At 35.7% G+C, this 22273-nt stretch overlaps 3 protein-coding genes and 1 pseudogene across 4 annotated transcripts; all 4 read right to left on the minus strand.

The window, feature by feature from the left end:
- Window positions 1-1463: 1463 nt before the first annotated feature.
- On the minus strand, window positions 1464-20985 carry LOC105121499 (G-type lectin S-receptor-like serine/threonine-protein kinase At2g19130). Its single transcript, XM_011020157.1, has 2 exons — window positions 19287-20985; window positions 1464-1474 (listed from the first exon to the last, which is right to left on the minus strand). Exon 1 carries the CDS (start codon window positions 20587-20589, stop codon window positions 19804-19806), a length of 786 nt encoding a protein of 261 aa, XP_011018459.1. The 5' UTR covers window positions 20590-20985; the 3' UTR covers window positions 1464-1474; window positions 19287-19803.
- On the minus strand, window positions 3038-6368 carry LOC105121498 (disease resistance protein RPM1-like). Its single transcript, XM_011020155.1, has one exon. The coding sequence runs from the start codon at window positions 6149-6151 to the stop codon at window positions 3305-3307; it is 2847 nt and encodes a 948-aa protein (XP_011018457.1). The 5' UTR covers window positions 6152-6368; the 3' UTR covers window positions 3038-3304.
- On the minus strand, window positions 9456-16849 carry LOC105121497 (uncharacterized). 2 transcript variants are annotated; one of them, XM_011020153.1, is made up of 12 exons: window positions 16410-16847; window positions 16155-16193; window positions 15810-15928; window positions 15310-15401; window positions 14845-15197; window positions 14350-14418; window positions 14149-14228; window positions 13031-13348; window positions 12794-12900; window positions 10886-11040; window positions 10229-10419; window positions 9456-10014 (listed from the first exon to the last, which is right to left on the minus strand). In XM_011020153.1, exons 1-12 carry the CDS (start codon window positions 16779-16781, stop codon window positions 9753-9755), a joined length of 2157 nt encoding a protein of 718 aa, XP_011018455.1. In that variant the 5' UTR covers window positions 16782-16847; the 3' UTR covers window positions 9456-9752. The 2 variants fall into 2 exon arrangements, with proteins under 2 accessions (XP_011018455.1, XP_011018456.1); XM_011020154.1 differs by lacking the exons at window positions 9456-10014; window positions 10229-10419 and adding an exon at window positions 10429-10745 and having other exon boundaries at window positions 16410-16849.
- On the minus strand, window positions 17064-19291 carry LOC105121495 (receptor-like serine/threonine-protein kinase SD1-8; annotated as a pseudogene).
- Window positions 20986-22273: the final 1288 nt, after the last annotated feature.

Genomic DNA, 22273 nt, shown 5'->3' on the forward strand with positions numbered 1-22273 from the left:
CTTTCCTTTTAGTTTTGAATCGATGTCTTAGACGCTCTACTATTATCCTATTTTGATTAAGATTGAATTTTGATAATATAATGAGTATTATAATTTTTTTTTTAATTATTGATGAAGAGTTTTAAACTAATTTATTTATTTTAATTATTGATGAAGAGTTTTAAACTATCTTTTGATTTCATCAATTTTAAATAATATAATATTTCTTAAGATTATAAAATGTTGTGTATTTTTTAATAAATTGTTCTTTTGAGATGCTGTTTTGAGATTTAGCTTATGTAGGGTATTCTTTTGACACTGCTTCTATGTTGTCGATCATGAACTCGAGATTTTTTCCTTTAGACTCATTATGTTTTTACCAATCGTCCAATTATTTTTGGACTCATTAAGTTGATTGAGTATTTAATTTCAAGTTAATTCTCACATGATTTAATTTTTTTTCTTTATTAGAAAAATATTAGGTTCGCCTAAATGTTTATTGTAATGTTAAAACGAAAATTCATCTAACTAGTGGAGTATACTAGATAATTTAAAAAATAATCTAGTAGTTACTAAATAAAAATATTTAAATTTTGAAATTATGTTTATATATTTATGTTTAAAATTTTAATTGCATAATTTAAAATTAATTTATTAAAATTATTATACATATTAGATACAAATTATAACACACACACGCGCGCACACACCAAGTTGTCAATTCTGTTATATATAATTCAACCTCAAAACAACACCCCTGGATACTCCGAAATTAATTTATTTTTTCTTAAATGCTTGACCTAACTCAACAATTTCTGATTCTTTCACATGTCCAATGACATCAGAAAGCCTCAGACTCTGGTCTTCTTGGGACAACCTGCTTGCCATATCAATGGTCAAAGTAGCCATATCTCTGCTAGCTGTTAATATTCGCAAGACTATCGCCGAGTAGCCAGAATTGGACACGAGTCTACTAAGTGATATCCGTGCCTCCCGAATCAGCGACGTCCTGCATATTGACAACAAAAGAAGCAATTATGGAACAGGCGCGTAAAAATGCACGCGCAGAAACCATTTCAATGAGATCCACCGACCCAGAGCAATCAAATGTTGGGAAGCACCGACCCATTTCAATGAGTTGATTTATGGCTGGTAATGTGAGCCCAGCATACACTTTCAACATTTTTTTCTCTTTGAATCTGGGCTGTGTATATCCAGGCCTATCTCTTTTTTCTTTTTTTATTCTTTTTGAAATATTTTTTTTCTGATTCTTAATTGGGGTTGCCAAACAAAACAATTTTCAATCGGGTCCTCCAGATGGCAACCAATTAGCCCCACTATCGAAATGCTCCGTTGTTACTTCATAGCAGAAAACATTAAATGATTTTCGCTTTCACAAACTTCAAATCTTAAGAATCTATATTTTAATAGGTGAAATTTTTGGGCTGGATTTAGAGAGTTTTATGGGCTTCCCAGACAATGGGCCTTTTGTTCCCTTTTAATGCAAGTCCACAGCAGGAGTCCACGACCAGGGAGTATGGACGACGGATCTACCACTGCAATTAGTTTCAAGGTGTTTTATAAGATCAATATACATATACCCTAAATTCGCATATATCATTAATAAGAATGGTCATTACATCTTTAATCCTGATCTAACTGAGGATAAAAAAAATAAAATTTAAAATCTTTTTGATAACATATATATTGTTCTTCAGAGTGACCCAATTGGACTTCATGCCATCCATGCACATCCACCTCGAAATCATCAGCAAGCTCTTCTATGTCACTATGATGCTCTAAATCACCATCATCTTCTTGTACCTTAATAACAGAACTACACTGTCCATTGTCAATCATTATTGACCTGTCCATTGCTAATTCAAACTCGTCCAATAATTCATCTATTAACTCCTCCAGATATCCCCAGTCTATCTTCCTTGGTCCCTCGTCGTCGCCGCCACTGCCACAACCACGGTTCATGATCAAAGACTTGCATGCAAACTCGTGACTATCTTCTTCTTCTTCTTCTTCTTCTTCTTCATCATCATCATCATCATCATAATCATCATCATCATCATTCTCCTCGTCGTGGTGATGCATGTTCAAAGTCTTGAAACATTCTTGTTTATATAGGGAAAGAACAAGAGGATTTAGTTTGAAAAAATCGATACCCAATTTATCTCTCCCCTCATCGACATGGTTGTAATCAGGTGGAGAAAATGACGGTACTTCTTCTTTCTCTTGATCATCTTGATCTTGATTGTATGAAAAATAACTAAACCCCATTGTCGTGTTGGTGAAATTGACAAACAAAAGGATATGTAGTCAGTGGAAGAACAACTTTGAGAGCTAAAGTAACCAGAAGTTGAAAGTCAAGAAACAGGGAGCAGCTACCGATGAAGAGACTCGGGAGAGAATCGACAAACAAGATCTGTGACTAGACTACAATGATTTGATAGTAATAATTAATTGGTGAGGTTCAGTTTATTTATAAACACAGGAGCAACATGGAGTCCTACCAGGATTAAACCTTTTGCTAACGTTTCAAATCCATTTAGAATTCTCTCGTCTACTTTCCTGAACGGAGGAGGATTCACTCTATAGCTGGCTATGTCGGTTTAACTGCACTTCACAACTTCAAATAGAATTATTGTTACTCATTTAATCAATAAATCAACCAATGCACAGCACATTTATCAATTGCATATTGTTTCATCGCTACTGTGGTTAGACAATGAAAGTACAGCATTCATACATCAAAAGCAACCGATGTACACGCCAATGATCAGAGCCAGAGAGACCTTGAAGAGCTTGCTTGCGTATTTAGAGTATCTGTTCATACACTCAGCATCAAACATAAGACAACAGAGAAATGCTATTTTCAACAATCATGAATTTCATTGTCTGCTTGTGGCAATGGCGAGGTTTGATGTGCTGTCTCCTTTACTAAGTGTCTCTTAAGAATGGACACCCCAGACCCCATTCCCTCTATAAGTTGAATAAACAAGGGCTATGTGAGAAACTCTCTTACAGTTAGATGCTCTGGTCCGGATGAAACTCATGATAATCAGCTTTAAATAATAATAAAATATTTCTTAAATATTTTGGAAGGCCTCATTTGGCCCCTGTTCACCTTAAGCCGCCCCTGACAACAACAGGCAGGAATTGAATTTGATATGAACTTATTCAGGCAATCCATGCTCGAGATTAGTCAAATAATCATTACACTGTGCACCAAGAAGGATACAGGGAATGGAAGAGATAAATATAAACATGATTAATTTACAATGATCTGTATATACCAGACAGACATCACAGGACGTTATTTCCAAGTATAGTTGCGTTTGTACAAAGCGGGGCTAAGCTGGGCAGAATGTTTGTCTTCTAATTTGGCACTCAATAAAGAGAAGATATCCCAAGTGCCATTATTCCAATAGGTGGAGTAAACATCTGGCACATGTGCAACCTTCAAGTAATCTCCATCTTCTCCATTCGGATGCAGCGTCATAACTAGTTCTTTCGGCATGTTGAAAAATTCCAGTACTTTCAGTGTGCTCAAGTGTTCAATGCCTGATGGCACCCTCCGCAATGATTTGCAGCTTTGGACTATCATCTTTTCTAGACTAGGCATCGCTCCCTGCTCTACAATTATCATCCTGAGCCTTTCTAGTTTATTTAGCCCCAAAAACTTGAGCCGCTGAAACCCCTTGGCTTGAAAGCACAAGATCTCTCCATTGTAAACCTGTACGAATTCAAGATGCACTAGATTGGGCAAATATTGAAGAGATAGCAGCGGATCTTCACTTAACTTGCTCCATTTTAGAACCACCTTGACCAAACTGTCCAGTGAAGATATCCAATCTGGAAACTTCTCCATACGTCCTGCCAAGTACAATCGTTGAAGAAATTGAGGCGGCGATGCTAAGTAGTCCAGATCAATAATCTCGCTTTCTGTGATTGAAGTAACAGACAAGGCACGAAGATTCGCCAGCCTTTCAATAGAAGAACAGAGAGCCTTTCCATGTTTTTTCTTCAACTTAACAATTCCTAACCTTCTCAACTGCTTCAATCTTCCCAGTTCCAACATAAGATTCCTGCCTTGATGTGCCTCTACGAAACAAAGCTTTTGTATGGATTGTAGACCTCCAATATGAGCTGGTGCCTTAAAACCGTATTTGGTGGGGATCCGGTCATCAGAATCAATTTCATAGCGATACACCAAGAGGTAGCAAAGTTTACGGAGCTTCCGAATCTCAGCAGGCAATACAGAAACTTGGGCATGTTTCAGATCCAACGTCTCAAGATTCTTAAGCTTGCTAATGGAACTTGGAATGAAACTCACTATGGTATTCCTCAAACTTAAATATTTTAAGAGGAAGAGGCTTACAACTTCATTAGGAAATTCCTTTAGAGGTGCACCTTCCAGATCCAGCACGTGAAGCAGCCTGAGACGACCAGAAAATAAGTTGTGCACAGGAGACTCATAACTACAATCTGCCCCCCAGAATGTCAGCAATGAACGAAATCGAGAGGCAACATGTCTTTGCTGTTTACTTGGCATGACATTATGCATCGAAACACGACGAACTTTTTCTGGCCATATCGTGCCTTCTTCCTTGGCAATTGCCACAAAGTCCTGATCCTTTGCCTTTGTAATCATAATCTCGCGCAGGAGGTCATGGACGCGGCATGTTTTGACCCGTCCATCACTGGTTGCCTTCACCACTTGAACCAAGCTTCTCTTCATGAGCTCATTCAGGTAGTCTTGTGCAACTTCCTCTACTGTCATTCCTTCTTTGCCTTTCACAAATCCTTCAGCTATCCACAATCGAATAAGCCTCATACGCTTGATTCGATTACCCACAGGGAAGATGCTGAAATACAACAAACAAGATTTGAGATAGTACGGCAAATCATTGTAACTGAGTGACAGTATTTTTCTTGCACTCATCAGCATGTCATTTTCTTCTAATCCAGCACCAAGGCTAAGATGTACTATTTCCCATTCGTCTGTTTTACTCTTGTCCTTTGTTGCAAGAACACCACTAATTGCTACAATCGCAAGAGGCAATCCCTCACATCTACCCAAAATTGTTTCTGAAACATTCTTCAAATGTGGAGGGCAAGGGTTATCCTGAAATATCTTTTTGCAGAACAAAGTCCAAGATTCTTCTTGAGACAACGGATTTAAAGGGTAGACTTTGTCGGGGGAATCCACGCATGAAGTGGAGGCAACTTCAGTATTACGTGTTGTGACTAATATCCGACTGCCACAGATGTTGTTCGGCAACGCATGCTGGAAAGCACGCCAAGCACTTGTGTGCCACACATCGTCCAGGACAATCAGGTATTTCTTCTGTCGGAGGAATTCATGGATGACACTCCTTAGCTTATTGTAGTTCATGCTGTCCACACCTTTCGGATCTGGTTTCCTGTGCACACGGAAGAGTTGTTGAATCATGTCTTTTAAGAGGTCCTCTCTCTTAAAAGATTGAGATACAGTTATCCAAGCACGGAACTTGAAGTGTTTCTTCACGTCTGAATCATCGTAGACCTTTTTGACCAAGGTTGATTTTCCCAAGCCTCCCATTCCAACCACAGAAATCACTTCACGTCCTGATTTGCTTCCAAGAAGCCACTCGATCAGCTGCTTTTTGGGTTTTTCAATGCCCACAAGATCAGCTTCTTCTAGTAGAAGGGCATCCTTTTGACATTCAAGCCTAGGGATGTTGATGGAGCTTGATCCTTGAATCATTATATTATTTTTATTGCAGTATCTCCGATGTGACTCTGAGATGCTGATCACTCGAGACTTGATGCTTTGAATTTTTGAGGCAATTCGACGCCGAGCTCTTGCATCTTTAATAGAGCGAGAGATTTTCCTGAAACAGGAAAAAAACCCGTGCCCGGTATCACTAGCAAGGGACAGGCTGAAATTATCAAGAGCATCCTCCGTGTCATAAGCTGCATCTCTCACTTTCTTGATCAAACATCTTAGAACAGGATCACCGTCTTCCATCGCATCTGCAAGTCTTAGGAATGCTGTCATGAACTCAAGTTCATCACTGATATACTCTGCTTCACCCTGGACTCCTGCCAGTTGTTTTCCCCTTTCTGCGAGGAAGTCTCCGAGCTTGGTGAGTAAAAAAGTAACCACGCCCTCAGACATGGATGGTGTTTTTAGCTTTCCAATTAGTGTTTCTAAAACTCCAGGGAGTGCAATAATGGTGTTTGGAGTTGGGGTTGGTTTGTAACTTTCGACAGTTAACTCTGTTTACACAATGGCACTGCATAGATATAAATTTAATTAACATGGATAGAGGGATTTCATTCTTAGTGAAAATACAAGTAGAAAAGTAGGAAACTCTTGAATGAAATTATCAATAATTAATTAATTTAGTTTGCAAGCTTTGAATGAAAATGTATTTGTTGTTGAAATGCGTTATTGACTGGTATCTTCGACAACAACCTTTTTTCTTGTCTTGTTTTTTATTTGAGAATATTCTACGATTATATGTATTCTTTATATATTGGTAGCTGTCTTGTGTTTCATATTTACGTATTATCTTACAAATATATAATTGATTTTTATTAAACACAGATATTTGAAGGACATGTACATGCATGTTAAGCAACTAGAGACGGGACACTTAGACTTTTGTCCATATCCTTCCCTTTATCATATGTCTGTGTAATCAGGAAGGAAGAAAAACAAAAGGCTGAGTCAGCTAAGATAAATAAAATGCTAGGAAATGTTCAAGCAATGTATAGTTATATTCAACAGATTACAGCATCTTGACTTGGCGTACTTTCATGCTCTTCAAGGGTGATTTTCTTCCTCTTTTTCATTTTGAAAACAGCCTTTCATGGTTTGATCATGTGTTTACCGAAACAATTTGCTGAGAGGATCATTAAGCCAATATTGTTGCTTAAATTAATGAGTAGCGTAACCATTTGACAACGTAGAAAGACAGATGCTGATGTTGTTGAAGTAACAGATAGTGCCTGTTTGGAAAAGTGGTAAAGATTACTTTCTTTTTAAAATACTTACGGTTCAACTGGAATCTCAAACACCGTCGTCCACGACAGACAGGGACACCATCTCTACTAATTAAAAGAAGTAATTGAATTCCCAGGTCTTGGAATACTCACATCGCAATCTGCACTAAGGTCAAATACATTACGATTGGAATAAAGACGAAGAATGCATTGAAAGCCATTGCAATCATATTAGTAACTTGCATCAATTGAGTGTTATACGGGGCACTGAAATTGCCAGGATAGTTCATCTGTTTCCGTGCTTTTACACTGTTGTGCTTGTGATGGCTGAAGTCGACAGTTGTGGCATAAACATCTGCAATCAAGTTCATCCAAACTTATCCCTGCATCATCTTTGGTTTAACCGTCCAAACTCTTTATAAACCTCTTTGCAAGCAACCGCCCTCTTCGTTGAAAAAGCCAGTGCTGCCTGCCTTCCTCTTCAACGTTTCGGATGCTTTAATAGCTGCATAAAGCTATTATTGGTCATTTTCATTGCATTTATGGCCTTGGAAATCTGCCTGCTGTATCCGAATCTGATCGCTCTTGTAACTTCATCAATATATCTACTAATAATTCATAAATTGATATGTCTCTGTTGCGCCGAGTAAATTGAAAAGAGATTTCCCATGCGTTGATTTCTTGCCTGAGACCCAGGTTGGGAAAGGTTTGATTTCGTTGCGTGAAAGATGGCTCTAGAATACTTGACCGGTAGAACCAAAATGAAGATTATAGCATGGAGTAGAATATCGAGCAACCGAGAACTGTACTTCTTCATTCATTGCTGATATATTGACCGAAAGAAAGAAAAGTAGCATAATTTATATGCTGAAAATTATCTATCCCTCTGATTGATCAGCACTCCTGTACTGCTCTACGAGCTTGTTTCAGGTGTTAAAAAGGAAACCAAATTAGGGTAAGCCAGAGGCTGTCAATTTTGTTCTGAATATTGATCTATTTTGAATTTCTCAGCCAAGTTTCAGTCTAGATGTTTTCATTTCATTTTACCCTCTCCATTATATAAATTATATTTTTTTTGTTTTAAATATATGTTTTTTTTCTAATATCATCTTTCAACATTTATTTTATTAAAAATTAAATTTTATAATTTTTTGTGATTTTTTTTTAATGTTTATCTCAGTCTCATAATTCATATCATGAGTTTAACAAATTAACCTAGTTGTTTTAAGTTTTTTTATATATTTTTTAATTAATTTTTTTAATTTTATTATTCAATATTTGATTGATTAGAAATTATGCTTTATTATTTGTTTTGATTTATTTTTTATGAAATTATTTCAGTTTTATGACCCGAATCACGAGTTTTACGAGTTAACATTAACATGAGTAAATTTATATCATTTTATTTTATTTTTTTAGATTAATTGTTTCTTCTAATTTCATCATTCAACAATGAAGTTATTAAGAATTCAACTTCATAATTTAAAAGATCAATCCGAGTGAATTTAATATATTGTCATCTTAATATTATTTAAAATAATATTTTAAATTTTTTTAATCAATCTATATTTTTATTAGTGTTTTTATAGTCATTCATATTATTTTTGGATTTTTGAGTTGATTAAGTCATTTTAAATCAGCATATACATAAATTTTTATTTTAATGTTAGAATAAAAATTAATCTAAACCGTAAAATAACACTAAATAATTTAAAAACAATCTAGTAGTTACTAAAAAGAAATATTTAAATTTTAAAGTTATATTTAGATATTTGATATTATATTTAAAATTTTAATTACATAATTTAAAATTAATTTATCTTGTATGTAAACACACACCATGCTGTCAATTCTACCATGTATAGTGCAATCTCGAAACATCTCGAAACAACACTCCTGAGAAAATATTCAAAATCAAAATGCATCATTCCAGGTTTTTTTTTAAAAAAAAAAAAAAGACAACCAGAATGGAATTGATAATTTGGTGTGTGTGACAACCACAAAACAGTAGTCTGAAATACTTTGAAATCGAAATATATCATTCCAAATAAAAAACAAAAAACAACAACCAGAACAAAATTGGAAACCTGGTATTTTTAGCAGCAGAAACCCAGAGGTAAAAATAGTGAACTTGGAGCTTAAGCGAGATTCGGAGATTAGAGTCCCATAGTGACTTCTAATCACTACGTGCCAGTGACTTGCTCTAGTGCCTGCGTCCAAATGACACTCAACTTTCCTAGGTCGAATGCCTTAGTCTATAACAGGATATATCATCTAACTTTTACGCTCTAGGTAATAGCACACCGAAGAAATTCATGCAGATTCGACTGTTTAAACAAGCAAAACATTTGAAAAGATATCAATTTACATGGTGTCCCTCCAGCAATCAAAATAAAATAAGTGTTTAGAACTAGCGAATTTCCATGAATACATATATTTCATTAAATTAAATCACTAAAGAAAGAAGAAAAACATAAATAAAGCCTGAAAAAAAATCAGTACCAGTAGCAAAATTAAAGGCAATTTCTTGCATTTATAATATTTTTTTGACATGCACCGTATGTTCAATGTGTACAATACTCCAAGACCTATCATGAATTTCTGGGTGATGGGATCTTTGGGAGCAGGTCAGCTTCTAAATGGAATTTTGATTGGTTATGGCTAACCCAGGAGAAAAAATCTATTTGCTCGGACCTTTATGCATATTTTTGGGTCAACTAACGTCATACAAACACAAATCTAGTTTATTTGAACCATGATATCGGGTTTTTTTATGATATTTTATCTCCTAAATAAGCAAAAACCCTTTTCTTAAATGCTTGACCTAACTCAACAATTTCTGATTCTTTCACATGTCCATTGACATCAGAAAGCCTCGGCCTCTGGTCTTCTTGGGACAACCTGCTTGCAATATCAATGGTCAAAGTAGCCATGTCCCTTCTAGCTGTTAATATTCGCAAGACTATAGCCGAGTAGCCAGAATTGGACACGAGTCTATTAAGTAATATCAGTGCCTCCCGAATCAGCGATGTCCTACATATTGACAACAAAAGATGCAATTATGGAATGGGAGGCATAAAATGAATGCACAGAAACCATTTCAATGAGATCCACTGACCCGGAACAGTCAAGTGATGGAGAAAAGTTAGAAAAGAGTTTCTTTACTCTCAACCCAACTTCAGAGTCAAATGATGAGAGTGTGAAAGGATTTCATGGCGTAACCAAACACCTGGTGATCATTACTCACCTTGCTTTAATGCTTCTTGCTGGCTCAGCTGAAGCTTCTACGTTCATTTCAGACCCTAACACTTGCAAAATCAACATAAGAAAGTTTGTCTCTCCACGTAACTTGTGAGTCACCATAATTTCAAAGCCAGATTTTCCAGACGATGCTAAAAAAGACAGCATAATGATAGCCCGCTTGCAGAGTTCAATATCCTGAAAGCCATATTTTACAAAATGAAACAGATAGCATTTTGCAGCAAGTACCATGTGCGTGTGTCTGCGCCCTTTATGCTTTTACCAGAATAAAAGAATAAAATGCAGGAAGAACCAGATTACATAATGATCAAAGTCTTTTCATGTAGAAATGGATTTTCAAAAAAAAAAAAAAAACAAAACAAAAAGAAAGCAATTTCATGGCCCTTAACTTAAAATGTGTTTTGCTACACAGCCCTTAAGCATGTCCAATTAACATAAAGCAGATCATCAGGTAAGATGTTACCTAAGATATATTTTAACACAAGCTTTCCCTTGATAACATTCTATCATATAGAAAGAGCACAAATTCAAAACCAGAACCAAAAATCAGAAAAATGCTAAGGGAGCAATAAAATGCACATTAAAAATATAGGAAAAAACATCAAATTTTGTATTTAAACTAGAGCTAAATTAACACACCTACCTGTAAGCTATTTCCAGAGCAAGAAATACATTCTGCCAAGCCCACAAGGATGCTACTGAATCCTTTGGGTGTTGAAGTACTTTTCTTGTTATTTGTGGAATCAGCAATCTCTTCCTCTTTACAACCAGAGCAAAAAATGCTCAACAGCTTGGAACCTTGAATTCAACAAAGAAACATAAGCTAGGAAGGGTTTTGTGGGTTCCATGAAAGTAGCACATTGAGTGGATTCAAATCTGTAACTCCTAAAACAGGGCGTTGCAAAAGAATTCTAAGCAATTCCAGGTAGTGGTCCATATGTATTCAGTTCAAATAAATAAATCCAGGTTTCCTGGGTTGAAGATAATTTGAACACAGCTTGATTGCTCTTCAGATGTTTCAAGATGGGCTTCTACGGTCCAAACTCAGTAAGTTGGCTATATCCTGCTCAAAAGATGGCTTCTCAAAGAACAAGGAGCCATATTGAGGTTGGTTTTTGGATTCAGAATTTGAAATCTCTACAAGGCATAAAGCTGCTATGAGTGAAACTTGAGGCATCAAGTTGTATTATATATAAGCTCGTGGTCCACATGACAATACTCATTCCTTAGTGCAGCCATTTCTCCTTTCAGAAATTTTCATAGGTCTAACAGAAAGTATGAGGCTCATAAGAGAACAATTTCCAAAAATATTTTACCCCCATCACCTATCACAGACTTTATATGTTTTATTGGGTAAAGACATGGATGATTACACAAATCCCCAAAACATCTTAGACTCTAGTCATGATGAACAGATATGAATAAGTGTTCGATGATCAATAATATTAGGTAAAAATCAACTGTAACCCACTGTATACAGCACTTAAGAGAAACATAATTATTGAAGCAGTGTGAAACAACAGCTTCTTCTAATTGTTCAAACTTTTCAGCTAGATGAAAGATAACAAAATAAGTGTAAGAAAAAAAATGGTGGGCAAGGTTGCAATATCCTCAAAGTATATCGATGGAGGGTCAATTAAATAGAAAGTAGGACCTTTATTTTCTACATATGACTTTCTGAGTAGTTTTTATTAAATGGTATTATTTTGTTTGGCATTGGCTACATCACCACACATTTTATTTTATCATAGTTGACATACAAGAATGAGAGGTTATTGAAATTTTGACTATTCTTTTTTTCCTATTGTATTCTAGGTCTCCCTGAGGATTCAAGGAACCCCTTGTCAATCACTAGGGTTTATCTTCTCTTTCCCTACCCACACTACATATATATGCATTTTTATATCCAGAATGTTGCAACTAAAGTTATTGGATTCAGTTATTGCAGGAAACCATCAGATGCTAGCAAATATTTATGAATGGCCAGATGACGTGACTTTCTTTCTTAGCATATATTTGTTACTCATTTCAGATACAAAGCAGCATTTGACATAAAATATTTCAAGTTAGTGTACATGAATTTATTCCGAGCATTTGAATATCAAAGAAAACTTTTCTACTAATTAGATGTTTTACAACTTTAAGGGTATAGATTTGCTTCTATCTTTCAATGAAACTAGAACATGCAGATAGTCTCCAGCAAAGCTCATGAATTGGTATTTGCAAGCAAGAAATCCTGGTCTGCCAGTTTTTTACTGGACACTGACTACTGCTTATTCATTTGGAGCCAACAATCAACAAAATAGGTTAGTTTTCAAAATATTTGATACTGGCACTAAATAGAGACCAAGCTAGTTAACAAACTAATGGAGCTAAGATAGACATCATAATCAAATGGGGAGGGCATATCAACTTGGATACAACCTAACAGATTATAAAGAAGTTCGACAGACAAGATTGACGTTACAGCAAGATTCTAGCCAGAAAGAAAAAACAAGGAAAACTAGCAAAAATCAAACTGGAAGAAGGAACAAAATTGGTCCAGACTTACAATTTAGCAACAAGAATAGAAGATGGAGAGCTTCCTTTTGCACACGTAGGCCAGCTTCCCTTTTTAGCAATTGTGCTATGCTTTCAAAAATTGGTGATTGACCAAACCTTTTCAAGAAGAACTACATTCAGAATGTATAAAAAATATATATTTCTTTTTGACAGAACATGGAACTACATTCAGAATGTATAAAAAATATATATTTCTTTTTGACAGAACATGGAACCAAAAACTCACTTTTCCATCTCTGTTTGAGCATTACTACTCATCAGAATCACATTCATGATAGAGACTGCCTCCAGTCTCACACATTCTTCTGTATTTCTCACAGCAATCTGAAGCATCATTTCTAACAACAAAACCCAGTTTACAGAAGAAAGCAGCAAGGAAATCTCAGCATTCCAGCACCATTTCTTGCACAGGTGTTTTGGATAAAAAGATTTAATCCTGACCGAACTACAGCCCACATTTGATGCCTCGTAGCTGATCATACTAAACAGATCCTGTCCTTCAACGCTGTCCCTGGAGCAAAGTCCCTCAATCTTGATATTGTCCCTGAGTAGAGTGCACTGGAAAGATCAAATCAAAGTTCATAAGAACACCAATACAAATTTGGAGTTTTTAGGAGCATCACTTTAAAGAGCACCAGATATGCAGAAAACAAAGTACCAAGTCCTTTTGCCAAAATGATGTTTTGTAATGACCTAGATATGAAGGTGAATATTTGATGCTTATGAACTGCAGAAAATACTAAGAAATGCAGGTTGTTGCTTGATTTTTTCTGCACTCGGCTCAGCCAGCTAAACTATCCTGATTCCTGTAAATTTCCAACCACTTCCTCTTCGTTTTCTGCTCAATAGTGTCAGTCATAATTCAAGATATTCTATAATTTTATTTGGTGCATCAAATTGACCAGAGCTGGGATCTTCTATGTAATTTGGGAAGTTCTAATGGTCTAATTACTTTTAGAGGCATTTAAATTTTTCCATATTTATTAAAAGCCTCTTTCAAGATACAATACAAGCAATGCCCATATAATTCTAGATTCTAAATGGTATTTTGACAATCTACAATTTTGAATATTGAACAAGAAACAAATCAGGAAGTTATTTGCAGTGCAATTACAAGTGTCAGTCAGCACCTTCTGTTGAATAATTGTCATAGCATAGAATCCAAATTTTGATCAGAACAGGTAAAAGAATCAAAACATCAAGACAGTTAATGAAGATAGTTCTAACCCAAATCACAAGGCATGACGTTGTTGTGCGCATAAAGTCGCAGTAATTTATTTTGAAGGCATGAATGAACTTAAAAAAAAAAAAAAAAAAATGGCATGTGAGCCATAGTAAACTTACCCTCCCAATTTTGCTCCCAAACTCAATAGTTGCTTTAAAAAGGCTAGCAGTATATGCAAAGAACTAGAAAGAATGGCAACCTGTACCCAGAAAGAAAAGTATTCCTTAGAACAAGATAACAAGAAAATAATTGAATTTGACTACAATTACCAAAAATGGATTTTAATCACAAAGTATAGAAAAACAGAGTCTGAAACTCACATGTGTGACATCACAAAAATCAAGTAAAGATTTAAACAGAGCTTCCAACTGTAGCACTCCATTATTGATCTGCAATATAGAATTATCAAACAGAAAACAAGCTAATTGGATGCTCAAAATAATCAGTGGAGACATCCAAGGAAAAATTAAGCATGCCTTATGTAAGGAATGGTTTGGGACATCACACAAAAGAAAGTTAGCCCTCATGTTTCTGCAGGGATATAAACCTATCTCAATATCCTTGAAGCTCATGTGAATCATACATGGTTTCCCATTCAATTACCATGGGCAGTCAATACTGCTGGCACAAGCAAATGTAAGGTATTTTTTTGGCTAAGGTTGGCAACCATTTTTCTTCCTTTATTAAGCTAAACCCGCCTTACTTATTAAAAGAAATCCCTAAATTGTAAACCATGGGTGTGCCTCAATGATAAAGGCCTAAAATCTATCTTTATCTCCAATTAAAAGCACATGAAGTTTTTTACAATACAATACCTTCATCAATACACAATACAGATGAGAAACTTTTGCTGCTTCAGATGCTGGAAAAGAGCACATATGATACTGCAAAGCTGCATGAGAGGAGCTTTCATCTTCCAAATAGTCCATTTGTACTTTGGAAGACATATTCATGCTCATGCGCCCAAAAAGAACCTGAAAATCTGTTGGGCACATCATGAACAACTTGGAGATCAGATTTCTTCCCAATTGTTGTTCACTTGTGGAGCGCCAGATTCCAAGCAAAGTTTCGGAAAGTTCAGGGTGAGAAGGTGAATCATTCTTCAATTCTACTTTGGTAAAATCAATGCTTCTCTCTGTCTGCACTCCTATGGCCTTGGATGTAGAAGCTGTTAATAAACATAAAAACAAAGCACGGCAGCTTCATGTCAAAATTAAATATATGGCAACAAAAAAGAAAACACTATGGTAATAGAAGTTTATCCAACACATGCACCTCACCTATATCAATCTGACCCTCCAAAGGTTTTGCACTTTTGGAGTGCTGGGAAATTCCATGAGCATCCTTGCTGTGATCCCCAAGCTCCCGGCCACTATAGCCAACCATTTAAAGAATTTGTAAAATGTAAATCACAACAATTAAAAAGGGGCCACTGTCCAACTGTGATTTTATATCAGACAAGCTTAATAGATAATGTCAATGTGAAGACGGAAAAAAAAAAAAAGAAAGAGAAATAACCAAGGCCATTGATAGAGAAATCTTTCAAACATACTAACTTAGAAGAAAAATGCCACCAAGAACATTTAATAGCTAGCTAACCACTCTGAGGCAGCCAAACTGTGAGCTGGATTTGGCAATGCAGGGTAAGACTGGCAGGACCTAAGGTGTTGTTTGAGTAGAGATAATAATCTCTATGCCATACATGCAACATCACATACCCATCTACTCAGATAAATAACCAAGATAGTTGAAAAAAATAAATAACACCAAAAAAACTCACAAGTTTTTCCTTTTTCGGCCGTGAATATGCACATCTTTTTCTTCAGTATCGGCATATAAAGATTTAATTTGCTCGTCTCTTTTCCTTCTCTCCTTCTTAAGTTCAAAGCATTCTTGTTCCTGAAATGGATTAGCAATTCATCAAAAAAGAACCCCATTAAAAAAGATAAAAACTTTGAAATAAACAAACCAATGAAAAATCATAATTCAGTGCAAAATCAATGAAAAAGACCTTGAAAGACTAGATAATTAAGAAAATAAGTAGATGGGTAAAAAGAAAAATAAAATCAAGCATAGATAAACACTTGAAACATTGTGATAGGGTGGGAAAAAGAAAAAGACTTGCCAAATCTGTAAGGTGCTTTGATGCGCGTCCCAATTCTCTCTGTAGATTGAAAAATCCATTAAAACTGAATCAGAAATTTCATTCCTTTTTCCCTTGAGAAAGATATTGTATCACATACATCTATCACTCAAAAAAAAAAATCTAAAGTAACGTTAACTCTGTCAAGTTCCGATACTGGATAAAGCCCCAAAGGAAGAAAATATGAATCCAAAGAAAGAAGCAAATAAAATAAATTCCCAAAATAAAAGAAAAAACCTTTAGGCGATCAATTTCTAGGTCTTTGGCATTATGTTTGGAGGCAGAAGTAGAAGGAGCCGCATGCGAGAATCCGTTGGAAAAACGATCAAATGTTATGCTGCTGCTGCTGTTGTTGATGCTGAACTCAATTGGTCTTTGAGAGAGTTCACGCGGAGGAGAGTAACTGATGGAATTATTTTGATAGTCATGTTGCAGTTGTTGCGGTGGTGGGAGGTAGGGGAGTTTGGTGGTGGTGGTGGTGGTGGGAGGTAGGGGAGATTCGGATGAGGAAGGGAGTTGAGAAGAGAGAGCGAGTTCCTCGACTTGGATTAACTGATCTAAGAAATCAGCGTCCCATTCTTCAAACCCTTCCCCTTTCCCTTCTTTCATTTCTCTCTTCCGATTTTTTTTTTTTTTTTTTTGGTTTAATGTGCGTTTGGTTGTGGTTTTTTCTTTCGGTTTTTTATCCATTTTTCATGCACATGACTTAATTCCAGAGAATTTGGGGGGCGCTGCGCCGACTTAATTTAAAATATCACTGTTTTAATATTTAAAAAAATATTATTTAATTTAACATGTTGCTGTTTAAATATTAAAAAAATCCATTCATTTTTTCTCCGAACTTTGTAATGAATAGATCATTTAAATAGCAGCATGAAGATATCTCGAAATTTATAACAAAAAAATTATCTATAAATGTAAAACCAATTATATCTTGGTATTGAGAACAGTTATCTGGCGTCCATCATCGTAACTGTCACATTATTCACAGAAGGAAATCCTGCAGAACTCGTGGATGAACTCGTGTCTCCCATGTTTCTGCCTATAGCAAAAGCAGGCTGTTTAGGTGCTGGGAGGGGTGCATGTTCATTTACAATCATGGAGAAAACATCCGACATTGTAGGCCTATCTGCTGGACTTTCTTGGACACAAAGAAGCCCTATGTTAATGTGTCTCAAGAGCACAGAAGTTGAAGGAGGATCCCCCAGGACTGGATCCATCAAGTCCAAAGCTCTGCTAGAATTCCATGACTTCCATGCCTATAATTAACCAAAGAAAATGTTGCATCAGTGGTGTAAAGATTAGCGAGGGCCAAGGCATGAAATAAAATCCCTGCAGGAACAGAGCAGGGGACAGAAACGAAAAATACCCGCATGTCCAAGAAGATTGAGGGAGTCTCTGTGGTAGAAACCAGTATTCTTCCTGCCGCTTACAATCTCAAGTAACAATACTCCGAAGCTAAACACGTCAGATCTTATTGAGAAGAGACCGTCCATGGCATATTCAGGAGACATATAGCCACTAATATTTGTAAAAGTCAGTGCAATTATGCTGAAGTGTCATGTACTGGAAAATGGAAGAGAAGTTTGAGTAATTTCTAAGAAACTTACTACGTTCCAACAATATTCTTGGTGTTTGCTTCAGTTTCACTGTCTCCAAAATTCGAGCCATCCCGAAATCGGAAATCTTGGGGTTCATTTCACTATCCAATAGAATGTTGCTAGGTTTTAAATCCCTGTGAATAATTCGTAACCGTGAGTATCTTTGCAGATACAGAAGGCCTTGAGCAATCCCTTCTATTATGCGAACCCGTGAACCCCAATCTAAGATTTGTCGTTTGTTTGCATCTGTTTGAACACAAATCAAACAGTAAATTTATTGAGGTATTTGGCAAGTGATGAACTCAGAAATGATTAAAAGAAATAGAGAAATGAACGCAAGACAACACACCAAATGAAAAGAAATCCAAGCTTTTATTCGGCATGTACTCATAGATTGGTATTTTCTCATCCCGTTCAATGCAGCAATCCAACAGCCTGACAAGATTCCTGTGCTGGAGTCTGGCAATTAACTTTGTCTCATTTCTGAACTCCTCGAGCCCCTGCCCAGATCTTTTTGAAAGCCTCTTCACTGCTACTTCCACTCCGTTGTATAATTTACACTATTAAATGAACGAAAAACCCTCGTGAAATTTAATTTGACTTGTCCGAAACATACCAGAAATGTTTGGAGTTCCGGGGAGCTTGACTGTGAAATGCTCCAAAGCAGCTAAAAAAGTAATGGTACATGTAGCATTAGTAAGGCTTTTCTGAACTTCCTAAGCTCTAACGACGAGGGTCATCTAAACCTTTTGAGCGGTACAAGTTTCCTCTCAAAAGGATAGAAAAATCAGGGTTTTTTATTTGAATGTAATTTACCTAGTAAACCGGTCCAAAGCCTCCCTCTCCAAGCTTGTGTGAGGATTGTTCAGTCACAGCAGATACACTCTCATAGCTGAACAATGGCAGTTCAAAATTTTTCCTCCGATTATCAACAGAGCTAGATACATAGTTTGTTGAGTTAGGACAGGTATCGAAATCAAAGAACAGTAAGTTCTCACTTGTATCTTCCTCCCCTGTTTAAGAATAACATGATTATACAGGGTTACTCTGCTGAAAAATCCAGCAATTCTGATCAAACAAGCAAAACTTTGAGAACCCTCATGTTAGTATCTAGGACTTGTGCAAATTCTTTTTTCATGATGGCTTGGTTATAAAAAGAAATCTTGCTAAATCACTATGAATGTGAAAACCGCTCAAGGTATACCGTCTTCTTTGATTACCTAAATAAATAAAAGGTGTAAAGTTTATCATTTGCAAACAGACGTCATTGTTTCAATTTCCAATGGAAGGCTTTTTCTTACTTATCTTTTTACCATTAACGTGAGTTGTGTCTATTTTTCAATGCTGGAATAACTGGAAAGACAGCAAGAACCAGGATATACCTTTGTGGCGGAGCATTTTCTTGCGCAGATAGCAGCAGTGTATGAAAAGGCCAAAAGTAATATAAGTTACTGGAATAACTATTCTTAAAACTTGGCTTTATGGTTACATGGAGCCAATGTCTTATCATCACCTTTTCCAGCACCCTTCTCAACTTGAAGCTCAGCAGCGGCAAGTTTGCTGTAAATATCAGCTCCAGCCCAACAAACACCTGCCGCAGCTTGCTGTTGTAAGTTTACAAGATCTCCTTCCCATACGAAACACCCACTATTATTATAGGCGAAAGCCGTGCAAGAGCAACTTCCCAAGCAATCCAGCTCACATCTTGTAGCATTAGCTGCTTCATGTGCTTTTGAATTTATTGGTAATGTAAGATTCGACATCTTTAGGAATTCATCTTTCTTTTCATTACCTTCATTATTTTGACCCTGCAAAGAGGATTCCCAAACACAACCGCTTGACCAATCATTTTGTCCAAATGTTAAAACCTTTTATGCATTTACAAGGGCTCGTTGTACTTTCACTGAACACGCCAAAAGCCCCCACATGCAGCATAAACATCAGCTTGGTCTGCCGGTTGGGACCATACAAAAATCATTGCGAGGAACCAGCCAGCCATAACCATTGCATCATCTTTCCTGAACTATCCATCACAAATCTTGAAAGTATCGAAGTATTGGACAAAGAATATGTGAAATAGCTTTCATTTTCATTCGATATATGACACTGAAATTGTAAATATTCACTCTCATTTCAGGAATGGCAGTAAATCCTTGCCCGTTCCAAACTCCACTGCTCCAATGCCTACGAGACCTGTTCCCCTCTATGAAATATTGAATACTTCCGTTTGGGTAAATCCCAACCGGGAACATACCCGGTGCTGGATCTTCTGCGTTTTTCCATGAAATAAGCCGCTGCACTTCCCCGGTTTGTTTATCGATCCCAAGCTTTCCTCCAGGGAGCCATGTGTCGGTTGGGTTACCGAAACTCTGCCAATATGTAATAGATGTATTTGACACATCTCTTATGACAAAGTTTCCATCATCAAGAAGTATAGCTTCCGTAGAATTCAGAATTGGAGATATAAGAGCTGTTGGCCAAACTGTTTCCGTGAAATTAGTAAGCAGGACTAAATTGCCATCAGGAGATAATTCAAGCTTCAAAGAAGCTGGATTTAAAGGACTCTCCCTATTTGCCACACAAGCAATAATCTTATCCGCAAAATTCTTATACCATATTCCGAGGTAAATGTTTTGAGAAGCACCTGGCCTGAAGAATCCCAGTTCGAAAGTTCTACCTTCAGAAATTAAACTCTGAGTTACAGATAGAGACTGACCCACTGAAAGGGTCTCACTCCCATTGGAGGAGCAAGTTCTGCTATTGAAAATGCATAGCAACAGAGACATAAAAAAACTGCATTTTGTCATATCATGCATCCTCTCTAATTTGTGGCATTACAGATATAAGATCACCGTGCTGATTAAACGAATCAACAAATATCTCTGTGATAAGATACTATACTGATCAATAGAGTCATAGACTAAAATCCTAAGGAATTGACCAAATATGAGAATAATCTAATATTATTGCTATAAGCCGCCCTCACCATTTTTCTACTTTGACGACTTGGCGTGACACTGTCATCATCCTTCAGTGAGATCTACCTCTTGCCATCATCATGAATTCTTGACTCTTATTAAGCTAACCAATATTGTGAAAATCCCCGTCAGAAAAAAACTTGGAAGTCATGAATGGTGGCTGGCGAATTCTAAGTTTCAAAATTTCAGACAGTCCATTGATTTTTCATTGCATATAATTTATGTGAGTGAGAGGTTGACTTGAAAAAAACAAGAAACAAGAAGCAGAAGCAGAAGAAGAAGAAGAAGACAGTTAGAAGCAGAAGAAGAAGAAGAAGAAGAAGACAGTAATGAATTAGCTTCAATAAAAACAGACATTTAGTTGCGTTTGATAAATAGTGCAGAGGATTGCAGGATGGGACTCTCGAATGGACTGAACAGGATAGAACACCTTCAACTCCGGTGGACACCTGTTCTTTTTTTGCACTTGGAAAAATAAATACGGGACGAGACGTAACAATAATATCTCCATCTTTGCCTCATGTATATCTAAACATAAAAATAATAATCTAATACTCTTTAAATTATAATAATAATAATAATAAGATTTCCCATTTATTTATGGTAAAAAATAATTACTTTATTAATTCCTTATTTCATTAATTAATAAAATAATTATTTTATGTTAAAAATCGTTTCATTTATATTTTTTAATTTAATTCTAACCAGTTCCAAAAATAAAATAATTAGCTTCCATAATCTTATAGAAGTTTTTGTTTTATTTTATAACTTTCACAAATAAATATGTTAAATTATTTTCAGGTCTAAAAAAATAACTAAATTAAATCTTTAATAATTACTTTATCAATTAATATATTTCATTGTTTCCACATATAGATCATTATTTCATTTATAAAATTAATATTAAAAAAAATTCAGAAAAAATTATTTTATTTATTGATTTATTTATTTTATACAATGAGTAAGTTTCACAAACCCTCTTCTGTTTTGAAGATAGTTACACTAAATAACCTAGCTTAAAAATATATTAAAATATTTTTTTATTTTAAAAAAATTATTTTTATAATTAACACATTAAAATTATTTAAAAATATAAATTTAAAAAAAAATCTACGAAGCGGTGGTCTAATACTTGTCACGAGGGAGAGGTAAGACTACAAATTACTTGCGTTTAAACATCCAGTGACAAAGGCACTTTGAGGATCATATTATCATTTTAGCGACCTTTGCTTGTGAATGGCAATGCATTTTTTTTTTTGTTGGGTTTAAATTCTCATTTTTTATTATCTAATGGGAATTTAAACCCAACAAAAGGATGCTTTAAAGCTGGATATATTAAAATAATTACTGTTGTTAATTAGTTAAATATTTTCCTGTTAGATTCTAGATAATTACTAAATATATTAAAATAAACGGGATTGGTTCTCTATTGTTATCAACAATGAAGATTCTCCCCAACTTTTTTATTTTCGTTTGCGTCCTTTTTTTTATTTTTTTTATTTAATATCTAATTTCTTAAGAA

The sequence above is a fragment of the Populus euphratica genome, unplaced genomic scaffold, assembly GCF_000495115.2.
Source record: "Populus euphratica unplaced genomic scaffold, PopEup_1.0 scaffold25.1, whole genome shotgun sequence".
In the NCBI taxonomy this organism is placed as follows: domain Eukaryota; kingdom Viridiplantae; phylum Streptophyta; class Magnoliopsida; order Malpighiales; family Salicaceae; genus Populus; species Populus euphratica.